This window comes from Monomorium pharaonis, chromosome 8 (genome assembly GCF_013373865.1).
Source record: "Monomorium pharaonis isolate MP-MQ-018 chromosome 8, ASM1337386v2, whole genome shotgun sequence".
In the NCBI taxonomy this organism is placed as follows: domain Eukaryota; kingdom Metazoa; phylum Arthropoda; class Insecta; order Hymenoptera; family Formicidae; genus Monomorium; species Monomorium pharaonis.
Window position 1 is genome coordinate 22788616 of NC_050474.1, and position 14471 is coordinate 22803086.

At 36.3% G+C, this 14471-nt stretch overlaps 1 protein-coding gene across 23 annotated transcripts in view; it reads right to left on the minus strand.

Annotated features, from left to right (window-relative positions):
* LOC105834791 (twitchin) overlaps positions 1-14471 on the minus strand; it is a 95585-nt gene that overhangs the window by 23634 nt on the left and 57480 nt on the right. For all 23 annotated transcript variants that reach the window (XM_012677520.3, XM_012677516.3, XM_036290826.1 and 20 more), the window contains 28 exons: positions 14263-14404; positions 14005-14129; positions 13571-13924; positions 13279-13485; positions 12893-13201; positions 12078-12668; positions 11459-11764; positions 10993-11295; positions 10469-10753; positions 9955-10266; positions 9263-9565; positions 8798-9079; positions 8373-8672; positions 7948-8250; positions 7549-7830; positions 7009-7314; positions 6428-6730; positions 5917-6218; positions 5385-5664; positions 4948-5253; positions 4582-4856; positions 4115-4421; positions 3044-3925; positions 2524-2823; positions 2009-2290; positions 1562-1861; positions 1097-1399; positions 163-621 (listed from right to left, as the gene is read on the minus strand). In XM_012677520.3, coding sequence (XP_012532974.1) covers positions 163-621; positions 1097-1399; positions 1562-1861; positions 2009-2290; positions 2524-2823; positions 3044-3925; positions 4115-4421; positions 4582-4856; positions 4948-5253; positions 5385-5664; positions 5917-6218; positions 6428-6730; positions 7009-7314; positions 7549-7830; positions 7948-8250; positions 8373-8672; positions 8798-9079; positions 9263-9565; positions 9955-10266; positions 10469-10753; positions 10993-11295; positions 11459-11764; positions 12078-12668; positions 12893-13201; positions 13279-13485; positions 13571-13924; positions 14005-14129; positions 14263-14404 — 9009 coding nt within the window. The remainder of the gene's footprint in view (positions 1-162; positions 622-1096; positions 1400-1561; positions 1862-2008; positions 2291-2523; positions 2824-3043; positions 3926-4114; positions 4422-4581; positions 4857-4947; positions 5254-5384; positions 5665-5916; positions 6219-6427; positions 6731-7008; positions 7315-7548; positions 7831-7947; positions 8251-8372; positions 8673-8797; positions 9080-9262; positions 9566-9954; positions 10267-10468; positions 10754-10992; positions 11296-11458; positions 11765-12077; positions 12669-12892; positions 13202-13278; positions 13486-13570; positions 13925-14004; positions 14130-14262; positions 14405-14471) is intronic.

The window sequence follows — 14471 nt, forward strand, 5'->3', positions numbered from 1 at the left end:
TTATATAAATAACCATCCATCATTTCTAAATTATCTTTTGCTAACTCCTTGATAACACAGCCTCAAGAGATCTGTTACGTTATCATTTATACAAATAACTTAACTAAACAGCACTATTTAATCTTTTTATTCTATTAGTCAATTTAAAATTTTGCGACTTACTCGGTTCGGTAGAGCGTCCGCAAGGTACCCAGCATCCAGTTTCCGGGTCCATTTTGTCTACTTGGTAATACTCAATGGGTGTACCGCCGTCGTCTTTAGGTCTCTTCCATTTCAACTTGCATCCTTCCTTGTGCACATCTGATACCTGAAGTGGTCCTTCGGGTGGCGTCGGCTTGTCTGTCACCGTCACCTGCACCGTCACCGAGTCTTTGCCCGACGAATTGCTGGCGGTGACAGTGTAATCGCCACTGTCGTCTCGTGACACTGGACGTATGCTGAACTTGGTATTGTAGTCGGTGTTGTCGATCTGTACCTTGCGATCAGAATGAAGCGGTATCGCGCCGTAACGCCACTCAATGTGTGGCGGCGGTTCGCCGATCACGTTAGCGTCAAACTTCAGCATTGAACCAGCGGACAAAGTAACGTCCCTCAAATTGCGCCTGTCGATCTTCGGGGCCACTGCGACGAATGATTTCATGATTAGATGCCAATATCAGATTTAGACAAGCACGCATTGAGATTATTTTTGGAACGTGCGTACGTTTTGTGGCAACGATACAAAAATTACTATCCTGTTTTAAATCAATCGCTTGAGTAATTAAAGTTTAAGATATAAATATTTATTATAACTTTTACATAATATAAAAATTATTAAAACAAAATTATAATCAAATTAAGCTAAATTATTATTATGGCAAAAAGAAAATTTATTTTCTTTAATATAATAAGTTATAATTTTAAAAAGTACAATTGTAAATTATAAAATTTAAAAAAGACAACACTGTCACACACACACATATATATTTAACACTATTGCTAACGTATGCATATGTATGGTTTGATATATTTTGTGTTTTAATTTCTATAATCTTTCTCAATTTTTTTTAAAAAAAGAGAATTAAACTAAAAAAATCAAAATATGATGAATACTTACAGAAACGCGGCTTAGCAGTAAACGTTTTGCTCGCCTCGCCGGGTTCCGATTGGCCAGCCTTATTAATGGCAATCACACGGAACTGATAATCGTTGCCTTCTATTAGACCGTGTACCAAAGCTTTGGTGGTTGGTGTCTCGGTCTCCAAAGCCTTTTCCCACATGGTACTGTATTTGTCTTTCTTTTCAATAATATAGCCCGTAATAGGTGAACCACCGTCGCTGATAGGTTCCTTCCAGGAAAGTTCAACTTGATTAGCTGTCCAATCGACTGGCTCCGGTGCTCCAGGTGCAGTTGGTACAGCTATAAAAATTAATTAATATAATATAACTGACAATTAATATTATTTTATAGAAATAAAAAGAAAAATTGAGAAAAGTACTATCTTTTAAATTTTAAATTAACAATTCATAAATGTTGTGTGTGTGGTGTATATTTTTGGATTATAAAGAATATTTTACTTACTGAATGGATCTTTTGCTATAATGGAGCTGAAAGTTTCCAACGGTTCAGATTCTCCTTCCTTATTGAGAGCCTTGACTCGAAATTTGTACTCGTGTCCAGGTGTAAGCCCTTCAACCTTCATCTCGGGTCCAGTAGTTTTACCGACTGGTAGCCAGACGCCAGTCTCCGGATCGAATTTTTCTACAAGATAGCCTTCGATTGGTTCTCCACCGTCGTCCTTAGGTTTCTTCCATTTAAGCGTGCATCCTTCTTTGTGCACGTCAGATACTTCCAATGGTCCTTCTGGTTTGCCAGGTTTGGCTGGTAAATAAACAAAATTTAAATTACATAGACCAAAAAATCAAATTATATGCGACATATCAATTTTGTAGTTTCTTATATATTAAATAATTAAATAATATTTAATTTGACAAAGAAAAAAAATATTAATTTATAAAAATTACTTACAAACAACAGTGACTTCAACTTCGGCGGTGTCGGATCCATGCTGATTAACCGCAGTGATCTTGTAAGTGCCACTATCCTTGCGTTCAGGTTTGTCGTTGAAGAATTTGCTGTTGTAAGGCACGTTTTGAATTCTGCGATGTGTGGTTTGCTGGATGCTCTTATTGTTAATTACCCATGTAACATCTGGCGGTGGTTCGCCGATGATCTTGACGTCGAAGTGGAACGCTTCGTTCTCGCGCACGGTTATATCGCGCAAATTTCGCCTGTCGATCTTCGGCGGGACTGTGAACAACAAAAGAAATAATTTCCATTAGTAAAGCTTTCATGCCTATTAAAATTTTTAAATACAATTTTCATCTTTTAACAAAAATGTTTACATTAAAAAATAACATGTTAATTCTGATTTGAGATTTTTAATTTAGATTTTCATAAAAAATATTTATTAAACGTTCTAAAAATTATTTTCAAAAAATTAAAGTAAGATATCTTTATATTATTATAAACAGTAAACTCACGTCTTCGACACTTGGCTGTAATCGGTTTGCTTGCATCGGACGGTTCACCGGGACCAGCGGCATTGACAGCCTTGACTCTGAATTCATATTCAACACCCTCGTCGAGATTATCGACACGACCCTTGCAATCCGGTCCAGTCTCGCACGCCTTGATCCATTTCGGCGCGCCTTTTTCCCGCTTCTCGATCACATATCCAGTGATTGGAGATCCGCCGTCTTTTAACGGTGGAGTCCATCTCAGATCTACATGATCCTTATCCCAGTCGGTCGCCTCCGGACGTCCTGGTGCACCAGGTTCATCTGTAATGCATAAATAAAATTAATGTTATTTGTTTGAACAAAAAAAAGCAGACAAAAAAGAAAGCAATGATAATTATCAACTATTAAAATCTAATAAAACTGTATCTTATTCCTTCGAAATCTTACATGTGGTATTCTGTCGCAAGATTTTTATATAAAAAATAAAAGCAATATAAAAGTTTAATAAAAAAGAATTGACTTAATAGATTAGAAATCTTACCAAATGGATTCTTGGCGACAATTCCGTATTCAGTCTCCAATGGTTCGGATTCGCCTTCTGCGTTTACAGCTGCGACTCGGAATTTGTATTCCTGTCCAGGCACAAGATTTTCTACCGCCATTGTAGGTTCCTTGGTGCGTGCGACTGGAATCCATCTGCCAGTTTCTGTGTCCATCTTTTCGACGACGTAATGATCCAAAGGTGCACCACCATCATCCGCGGGTGGATTCCATTTGAGAGTACAACCCTCCTTGTGCACATCGGAAACCTTGAGCGGCCCTTCAGGCTTGCTGGGCTTGTCCAGCACTAAAATCTGGATGGACGCCTCATCTTTGCCAGAGCTGTTCTCGGCCTTCAAAGTCAGCGTGCCACAATGAGCTCTACTCGCCGATGAAATCACAAACTTGGTTTTGTAATCCTCTGTTTCAATGGTCAGGACGTTGTCAGATTCCTGCTTGGCCTTGTTTAAAAACCAGGTCTTGCTTGGCGGCGGTTCTCCCGTGACTTTGACATCCAACCGAATGACATTACCTGCCTTGATTGTAATATCTTTCAAATTCGTGCGATCGATCTTGGGCGCAGCGTAGCGATCCTTGGCTGTTAGAGTGTCGCTAGGTTCGCTGGGCTTGCTTTGGCCACCTTTATTCACGGCCTTAACACGGAATTGATATTTCTGACCCTCCACAAGATCTGGCACTTTGGCTTCGGTTTTGTTACCTGGAACTTCCGCAGCCTTTTGCCATTTACCATATTGGTCCTTCTTTTCAATAATATATTTCTCAATGGGAGCACCACCATCCTTTTTCGGAGCCTTCCACTTCAGATCCACGTGATTCTTTGACCAATCCTTCAACTCGGGTTTGCTAGGTGCATCAGGTTCAGCTATAATTAAAAATAAATATTTAATAAAATGTGGTATGTTATAGATACTACAACAAATTAATTAAAGCTGTAAAATATATTTTTAATTAATGTTTTAAAATTATATAATAAGTATATTTTTTAATATCTGTAATACAATTAAAGAAATTCTTGTTTGCAAGAAATAATGAAAATAATTGCAATATTTACAATAAGGATTTTTGGCAGTCGTTGGTATGGACGTTTCCAGAGGTTCGGATTCGCCTTCGGAGTTGACAGCTTTAACACGGAATTGATAATCCTTGCCCTCATTCAGACCAGATACATCTGCTTCTGGAGTCTTGCTGGTTCCGCATGGTACCCAACGTCCTGTGTCTACATCCATCCTTTCGATGACATAATGATCAACTGGTTCGCCACCATCGTCATCAGGTTTGTCCCACTTAAGCTTGCAACCCTCAGCCGTCACGTCGGACACTTCGAGAGGGCCTTTCGGTTTGCCAGGCTTGCTCAAAACCTGATAAATATTAAAATAATAATACATAATAATAATAATAATAATAATACAATAACTAATAAATTATTATTTGTATTTAATACTCTAATACTTAAATAATTCCGTTTTTTTTAAATAGAAATTAATGTACATAGTTAAATTTCTGAGATAACTCACGAACCTGAAGCTCAACGTCGACTTCATCCGTGCCGCTATCATTCTTGGCAATGACGGTGTAAGTGCCAGCGTCCGATCGTTGAAGTTTGTTAATAATGAACATAGTATGATAATCCTCGTTCTCAATCTTGAGTCGGTCCATGCTCTTCAGTACCTTGTCTTTGAGCTTCCACGTAACAGTTGGTGGCGGTTCACCCTTGATGTCAGCCTCGATTCGCAGCATCTGACCAATTCGCATGACTTTCTTGTGGAGGTTCTTGCGATCGATATGCGGCGCCACTGTAAACAATAAACAGAAAGATTTTTTTAACTTAGATTATAAGTTATTATACTCGAAAAATAAATGTATCTAAAGTTATAAGACGCTTACAGAATCGAGGCTTGGCAATGACGCTTTTTGAGGTGTCGCTGGGTTCGCCAGGTCCAGCCTTATTGACAGCCACAATCCTGAACTCATATTCGTGACCTTCCTGAATACCATCGGTTACTTTAGCCACGGTACGATCTCCCGGGACCTTAGCGACATCCACCCACTGTCTACCCTCTTTGTCTCGCATTTGTACGATGTATTTTTCGATCGGCGCACCTCCATCGTCCTTAGGTGGAGTCCATTCGAGATCGACGAAATCCTTGTCCCAGTTTTTAAGCTCTGGTCGACCAGGCTTGCCCGGTTCATCTAAAATTTAAAAAATATTTTATAATAATAATATAATAAATAAATATATATATATTATTTTAAAATTAAATTTATTTTAAGTTCCAAGTATTAAATTTAAATTCTTTGAATTTCAAAAAGATCCTTCATACCGAACGGATTCTTAGCTATAATAGACTTGTCCGCCTCCAGATCATCGGATTCTCCTTCTCTATTGACGGCTTTCACGCGGAATTTATATGGCTTGCCCTCTTGCAAACCGGTGATGGTTGCTTCAGGTTCGGTACTACGACCACAAGGTACCCATTGTCCTGTAAGAGGATCTAACTTTTCGATCTCATAGTATTCGACAGGTGAACCACCGTCATCTTCAGGTTTGTCCCATTTGAGTTTGCAACCATGTTTGTTAACATCGCTTACTTCCAAGGGACCCTAAATTGCAAAAAAGATATTTAATTCTATCATCAAATTTATTAGACAACTCATAAATTCAACAGTAATATAATTAGAATAATAAAATAATTATTAATTATATTATCTTTACATTTTGTTGAATAAAAATGTAATTAAATACATTCAAGTTTTGTTAAAATAAAATACTTTTATAATTAATTATTTTATATTACTAAAATAATTTTTATAACTACATGCTCTAGAGTCTAGAATGTAATATTAGATTCTTACCTTTGGTTTGCTGGGTTTGCCAAGAACAGTAATTTCTACTTCAGCGGTATCTTCACCAACTTCGTTCTTTGCGTTAATCACATATTTACCAGTGTGTGCGCGTTTAGTTTTCAGAATAAAGAACTTTGTGTTGTAATCAATGTTGTCGATTCGTATCGTGTTGTCCGATACGAGTTCCTTATCCTTAAAAGTCCAAGTAACTTTTGGTGGTGGTTCGCCAATTATGTTAACGTCCAGGGTTACAGTAAGGCCGACTTTTACAGTTATGGGTTGCAGATTCGTGCGATCAATGAAAGGTTTTACTGCGATAATAAAAAACAGGCGATAATAAATTTACTTTTTTCAAAATAAATACAAGCTTTTGAAACAAAAATTTAATTTAAATAAGTCTTAATAATTAGAAATTTATTATATTTTTAAAGTATTATTTGTAAAATGTAATTTTTTTAAGAACGTGATACATTTTTCTTTCACGATAAGTGACTGTAATTTATTAAAAAATAACACTTACGCCAACGAGCTTTAGCGGTATGTGGATTTGTGGCCTCACTAGGCTCACCAGGGCCAGCCTTATTGACAGCGCGTACTCTAAATTGATATTGATTGCCTTCTTCTAAACGTGGAACTGTGCCAGTACATACAGGTCCTTGCACTTCGGCAGCCTTGACGAAATTAGTGCCAAACTTATCCTTCATTTCAATAATATATCCAGTAATTGGTGCACCGCCATCCCTTATCGGCGGCTCCCATTTGAGCTTCACCATATTTTCCGACCAATCGACAATCTCTGGAAGTCCAGGTGCCGCTGGAACATCTAAAACATTCCAAAAAGTATCTCATTACAACACTAGAAAAAAAGGACTAACGTATTATCCATAATTATTAAATTTATGTATATAACATATACCTGTAATAAATTTAATTATAAAGAGATAATAACATCTTTAATTACAAATTTTTTTATTAAGAAAATAAAAAAGATGTCTATCGTGTGCTTACAGAATATCTAAAATTACTCACAATCTAAAATAGAATTACGTGTAAAAATAAATATGTATACAACGCGTTGTAATTAAAATTAGAATACTATACCGTATGGATTCTTAGCTACGATGCCAACATCGGTTTGCAAAGGTTCCGATTCTCCTTCTTCGTTCACAGCCTTCACACGGAATTCGTACTTATGGCCAGGTTCCAAACCGGTAACCGCATGTTCGGTTTTCTCAGGATCCACGATACCGGCTGGTACCCAACGACCTGTCGTCACGTCCATCTTTTCTACTATGTAACTCGATAGAGGAAGCCCACCGTCATCCTTTGGTTTGCTCCATTTCAATTTGCAGCCCTCTTTGTGCACGTCACTCACTTCTAGTGGTCCCTCCGGCTTTCCAGGTTTATCTATAAAATTTCACAATATAAATATATAATCTGTAAATTAACTTCTAAGTTAACAATTTAGTTTAATACAATTTGTATCGCTTAATTTCAAAACTTATTATTTAAAAAGTATATAAAAGAATTTGCTTATATTGCATGTTATTTCAGTATTAAATAAAGTATTTCATAAAGTATTTATTTAAACATTTTAGTTTAAAAAGAGACAAACACAAATAAATTCAAATTTATACTTACCAAGAATATTAATCTCAACATCGGCTTCATCTTGTCCAGAATCGTTTACAGCCTTGATGGTATATTTCCCAGTTAATTTTCGAGTGGTATTTGTTAACTGGATCTTAGTAAGATAGTCTTCGTTATCGATTTTTACATTGGCTCCAGTTTGAAGCGGCGCACCGGCGAAACTCCATGTAACTGTTGGAGGAGGCTCACCTTCGACATCGACTTCCAATTTCACTAGTTGACCTGCCCTTACTTTGATGGTCTGCAGCTTATCACGGTTGATGTGTGGTTTCACTGTAAAAAAATATACAATATTATCTTATTTGCAGTTATAAAATATTTCAAACTTTTGCATATAATAACCAAGAATTATATTTAATCGTAATTAATTAATTAAACTTAGAAACTCACGGAATCTTGCTTTTGCAACGTGCGGTTTAGTCGGGTCGCTTGGCTCTGATGGTCCAGCCTTATTAACAGCACGAACACGGAATTGATAAGTAGAACCTTTTTTCAAGCCGGTAACGCGACCTTTCGGTTGTGGTGAGTCAGTAACAAGAGCTTCCTCCCATTGAGAGGAAGGTTTTTCCTTCTTCTCAATAATGTAACCAGTGATCGGTGCACCACCGTTGTCTTTAGGAGGTTCCCATTTGAGATCGACGCGATCGACGTCCCAATCTTCGAGTTCCGGTGTTCCAGGCTTGCTTGTGACATCTGTTTAAGAAAAGTTTAATTTAATTTCTGGCTATATAAAATATTAATTAATATTACAAAATATCAGGCAGCTATAAAAAAACTTTTTTTTATTAATTAAACTTTCTTATTATTTAACTTACCGTAAGGATTCTTTGCGACTGTAGAACCATCTGAGACGAGCGGTTCTGATTCTCCTTCCTCGTTCAAAGCCTTTACTCTAAATTCATACTCGTGTCCCTCCTGAAGACCCTTTATGTCCATTTCGGTATCTGCCGTGCGACCAACTGGTATCCATCTGCCTGTTGATTTATCTAGTTTTTCGACTTGATATCCAGTAATCGGTTTGCCACCATCGTCTTCCGGTTTGTCCCATTTAAGCTTGCAACCATTCTTTGTGACATCTGCCACTTTAAGCGGTCCCTTTGGTTTTCCGGGAGCGGCTATACAAGAAATAATTATCCAAAAAATTATTTAAAATAAAAAAAAAACTAATTTTATCATTAAAATTCTACGATTAAAAAAAAACTTAGACATTCGAAAAAAAAATTAGATATTTATTACTTACATAATATTGTCACTTCGACTTCCGCCTCATCCTCGCCATGAGGATTGACAGCCTTGATCTTCCATACCCCGGTGTTCTTGCGTATGCTGTCGGTGATGGTGAGCTTCGTGTTATAATCAATGTTAACGATTTCTATGTTCTCACCGGATTTTACTTCGCTGCCAGAGTGATACCATTTGATTTCTGGCGGTGGCTCGCCACGTACATCCACGTCGTATTTGACGGTTTTGCCCGCTCGCACAACAATCGGTTTCAAATTTGTTCTGTCGATTCTTGGCTTCACTGTAGCAAATGAAATTATACAATAAAATATAATTTTTATTTCTTTTTGTAGAAATGAAAACCAGTTTAAAAATTTTTTTAATTTTCTTCTATATATATAATATTTCTTAATATTAATTATTATTAATTATTTATAACACATACAATCAATTATAATTATATATATATTTAACAGAAACTCACGGGCTTTATGCTTGCAAATCTGCATCTTTGACGCATCTGATGGAGGTGAAGGACCAGCTTTGTTCACTGCGATAACTCGGAACTGATATTCGCCTCTTTCCTTTAGATCGGGTACTTTGCCTTCAAGTTGATTTCCAGGGACTTCGATAGCCTTTTCCCAATCAGGCTTGTACCGATCTTTTTTCTCGATAATATATTTCTCGATCGGTGCTCCTCCGTCAAATTCTGGCGGAGTCCATTTTAAGCTTACAGATTCGTTATCGTAATCGGTGATTTCGGGCGTTCCAGGCTTCAAGGGCTCGTCTAAAAGGAAATTATTCAGTTTACGTTTAAATTCATAATATCTATACTTTATACTTAATGCTTTAACTTATTACTACAAATTAAAAATTTAGGTCAAATACAGATTTGATTGTGATTAAAGATAATATTTTTCTCATCAAGTTTATTGCATTTAATATTTACATATATAAAATAAAATATTACATATATAATACTTTATTTTAATAATTAAATTTTTAATTAGAATCTTAAAAAGATAATTGTGCAAAAGTTACAAACTATTTGTCTCATTCAAATTAAGAATAATTTAAAATATAATTAATTAAGAAATTTACCAATATATATTTCAAAATAAATAGATATTAGATATATTAAATTACTCTAAAATATGTAATAAAAAAATATTATACCATATGGATTCTTGGCAACAACACCGCGTTCGCTCTGCAGAGGCTCCGAATCGCCTTCATCGTTGACAGCTGTCACGCGGAACTTGTATTCGCTGCCAGGATTCAAACCGGTGACTTCAAATTCTGTGTTTGGCGAATTTCCAGGCACTTTGCCGACTCTGACCCATTTACCGGTCTTTGTGTCCATTTTCTCGATTTCATACTCTTTGATCGGCACACCACCGTCATCTTCCGGCTTCTCCCATTTCACCTTGGCCGAGGTATTGGTAACATCGCTGACTTCCAGAGGTCCTTTAGGAGCATCCGGTTTTCCTGTGCAAAAGAAATCTCGTAATAAAGATTCTTCTTGTGCAAATGAAATCTCATGATAAAGATCTCTTTTCTATTTAAAACTTTTTTATCTAAAAATTGATTTGTGCTACTGATGTAAAAATTAATGAAATATTTGCAAGTTTATTATTCTTATATACAAGACATAAAAAGATTAAATATAAAATATAAAAATTAAACTTACCGAGTACGGTAAGTTCGACGGTCTCCTCATCTTTGCCGTTGGCGTTCTCAGCAATCAGCGTGTATTTTCCGGTATCCTTGCGCATCGCATTCACAATCGTAAAGTCTGTGTGATACTCGACATTCTCGATTTTGATGCGCTCGGTAGTAGTCAATGGGATATTGTCTCTCCAGATCCATTTGGTCTCTGGTGGAGGTTCACCAGATACATCTACAGACCATTTGTGAGTACGACCAGCTTTGATAATGACTGATTTGAAATTGGTTCGGTCGATTCTCGGTCTCACTAAAAAATTTTTCAATTTTGAGAAATTACTATCTATAAATTTAACAATAATTTATTTAAAAAATATAAATATACTTTAAAATGCATCGTATTTTAATTTTTTAATATAAGTAAATATTTGACAATTCGTGATATCATAGTGACAATGCTGTAAAAATAACAATACTGTAAAAAAATTCTTTAATAACTATGGTATGTGACGATTGTATAGTTTATGAATCATGAAGACTTCAACTTACGATTTCTGTGCTTGCAAAGATGGTTATCTGTGGGTTCGCTGGGTTCACCAGAACCAGCCTTATTGTGAGCACGAACGCGAAATTGGTACACCATCTTTTCCTTGAGACCTTCAACTTTAGCCTCGGGTGTCGCATCAGTGGTCTTCATTACCTCGACCCAATCAGCGGTGAATTTGTCCTTTATCTCGACGGTATAGTGAGTAATTGGTCTACCACCGTCGTTCTGCGGTTTCTCCCATTTCAAAGACACACTGACGTTATCATAGTCGAAGATTTGCGGTTTACCGGGCTTACCAGGCTCATCTGTCGCAAATATGAAATTGATATAAAAATTAATCAAATTGAATTAATGATATTTAGTAAAGTTATCCAATTTCATTTTATGTATTTCTTCCTACAAATAATTTTGTTAATTATCTTTTACCAAAAAACTATTAATTATTAAAAATGTCAGATATATCCGTACCATAAGGATTTTTCGCTACGATAGCTTCCTCGACCTCTAAAGGTTCTGATTCGCCTTCTTTATTGACTGCTTTAACACGGAATTTATATTTCTTCTTAGGTGTTAAACCAGGGAACGTGAAAACTCTCTCACTGGGACTAGTTTCTCCAGCTGGAATCCATCGCCCAGTGTCCAAATCCATTTTTTCCAACACATAGCCTGTGATTTCAGTACCGCCATTGTCTTCCGGTGTTTCCCATTTGACTTTAACGTGATCGGCACGGACTTCTTCCACTTTGAGAGGTCCTATTGGAATCGATGGCTTGTCTGTAAAAAGATATAATAAGTTAAAGGATACAATACCAATTTCAATTATAATTTAATTGCTTTACAATTAAAAAATCAAATTATAATAAAATAAGTATTTTTTCGTGAATCAGTTAAAATTGATTAAACTTAAATTTTTAATTTAATATATTTAATTAAAATATTTAATTTTCCAAATTAAACATTTATTTACAAAGTGTTTATTAAATTTTTATGTAAATTGCATAAAAAATTTATTTTGATAGTTTGAAGAAAAATATTTAATAGGAAAGAGTTTTGCGAGATATTAATAAAATGTGATCGATGGACTCACCAAGAACAACGACATCAGCAAAGCTCTCGCAAGTGCCAGAACCGTTCGTTAATACTAATTTATATTTTCCGGAATCAGATCTGGTGGTCTTTCTAACCGTCAAAACAGTATTTCTCTCATATTTGTCGATCGTAAGCCTTTCAGCCGCGTCCTGGACAAGCTCCTTTTGACCTAAGTACCAATGTACCTCCGGTTCCGGCTCACCAGCGTATTTGATATCGTATTTGATGACTTGGCCCTTCTTGATGACCAAATTCGTAAGTCCATCGCCGACAATATATGGCTTAACGAATCGGCACTTGGCAATAATCGGCTTAGTGGCATCAGATGGTTCACCGGGACCTGCCTTGTTCACCGCTCGTATCCTGAACTCGTACTGGGTACCTTCCTTGAGACCATCGATTGTCGCCTTAGTCACGTCGCCTTCGATTTCTTTGCCCTTCACCCATTCTTTGCCAAACTTCTCCTTGTACTCGATTACGTAACCGGTGATCGGTGCACCGCCATCGTTTTCGGGTTTCGTCCATGTCAAATCAGCGTGATCCTTGTCCCAATCGGTTACATCAACATTTGTAGGCTTGCCTGGTTCGTCTGAAAGACACAAAAATATCTTTATTTATCTCCTTATTCAGGTTTCGTTAACATAATTCACAAATCGCAAAATCAATGTAACAAGTTGTAAAATTAAATTGCTACACTTAACTTTATATTTAAAATAATTTTGTTAACATTTTCTGTAAATTTTAAATTATAGAATATAATATTTCGATCTTAATTTTTTATATAAATTTTAATTAAAGTTTGATAAAATTTACCCCATGGATCTTTGGCTAAGACAGGCTTGCCGAACATGGCCGGTTCACTGGATCCCAGTTTATTCACGGCTCGTATGCGGAATTTATATTCCTTCTTCGCAACTAGATCTTCGACTTTGTAAACGCATTTTTCTCCCGACATGACTTCACCAACGCTGTCCCATTGAGCCTTTAAGCTGAGATCAAGACGTTCGATGACGTACTTCGTGATGGGTGAACCGCCGTCATCCTTCGACGGCTTAAAGGACACGACACAGGAATTCTGGAATATTTCGTTGACTTCGACGTCGTACGGCGCAGATGGGACATCTAAAAATAATTTAATACAGATAAGAAGAGATAAAACGTGAAATTTTGAATATGGAAAAATTTATAACGATACAAACCTTGCATAACTATATTGACATCCTTCACTTCTTCGCCCTGAGTATTACCGATCTTTATTTGATAGACACCAGATGATTCGCGTTGGGGTTTTTTGATCTTATATGTGACTTTATCCTCGCCAACGATGACCTCGACGTCTTTAAGAGGTAACGGTTTGCCGTCCTTCATCAGCTTCGCTTCCACTGGACTCTGTTTAGTGCCATCAACTGTAGAAGTCACAAATATAAATTTTCCATTTTACAATCTAACGTTTTCATACCATAGCTATTAAATTTTCACATCATGCGTTACCTTTGAAAGGCACGACAAAGACTAACGGTGCGCTGCAGGGTCCTTCGACTTTGTCAGGGAAGTCAACAATCGGTTTGCTCTCACCCTTCTTTACAGTAAGCTTACAGCTGCTCGTCAACTGACCACTTTCGCACATGATTTCGCCATCATCCGTCATTTCCAATTTGTTGAAGACTAACTGATGCTTACCACCGCCCAAATTCTTAACCTCCACTCTCTCATTGGGTTCGATCTTCTCGCCATTGAAGTAAAATACAGCTGGCGCAGTTTGATCCTGAAGCTCAACATCTAGCACTAACTTTTCTCTTTCTATAGCGACCGTGTCCTTTAGCTTCTTATTAAAACGATTAGCATCTATAATTTACAAAAAGATATATAATCAATCTTTTTTCTAAGGAATAATCGAGAATAAATTTAAAAAGTCTTGTATTTACAGTTTATCACGATTTCAGCTTCGGTCTTGTCCGCATTGCTCACGCAAGAATAAAGCCCGGCGTCCGTGACTTTACAATCTTTAATAATAAGCTTTCTCTTCCTGCCTTCTTCTTTAATTTGCACCCTAATGCAAAAATTATTTAGAAAAAATATTTTTTTAATTAAAAACAATTACGAAAAGAATTAATTTAATTAATAATTATTTTTTAAAAATAATTCATTTAACGTCAGTTTAAGAAATAATTTTCTTAAGATACCTTTTGTCAGGCGTAATCGCTTGGTCACCTTTAAACCATTGGACTTCACCCGCGGCATCATCCAATTCGCAAAGTAAAGTCAAAGTTTCCTTTTCTATTAGTTGCTGGTGTTTTAGCACTTTAACGAACTTGTAAGGATATTCTTAAAAAAAGCATCATTAAATTTTGTAAAAATTTGATATTTTAAACAAGTATAAAAAATTATAATT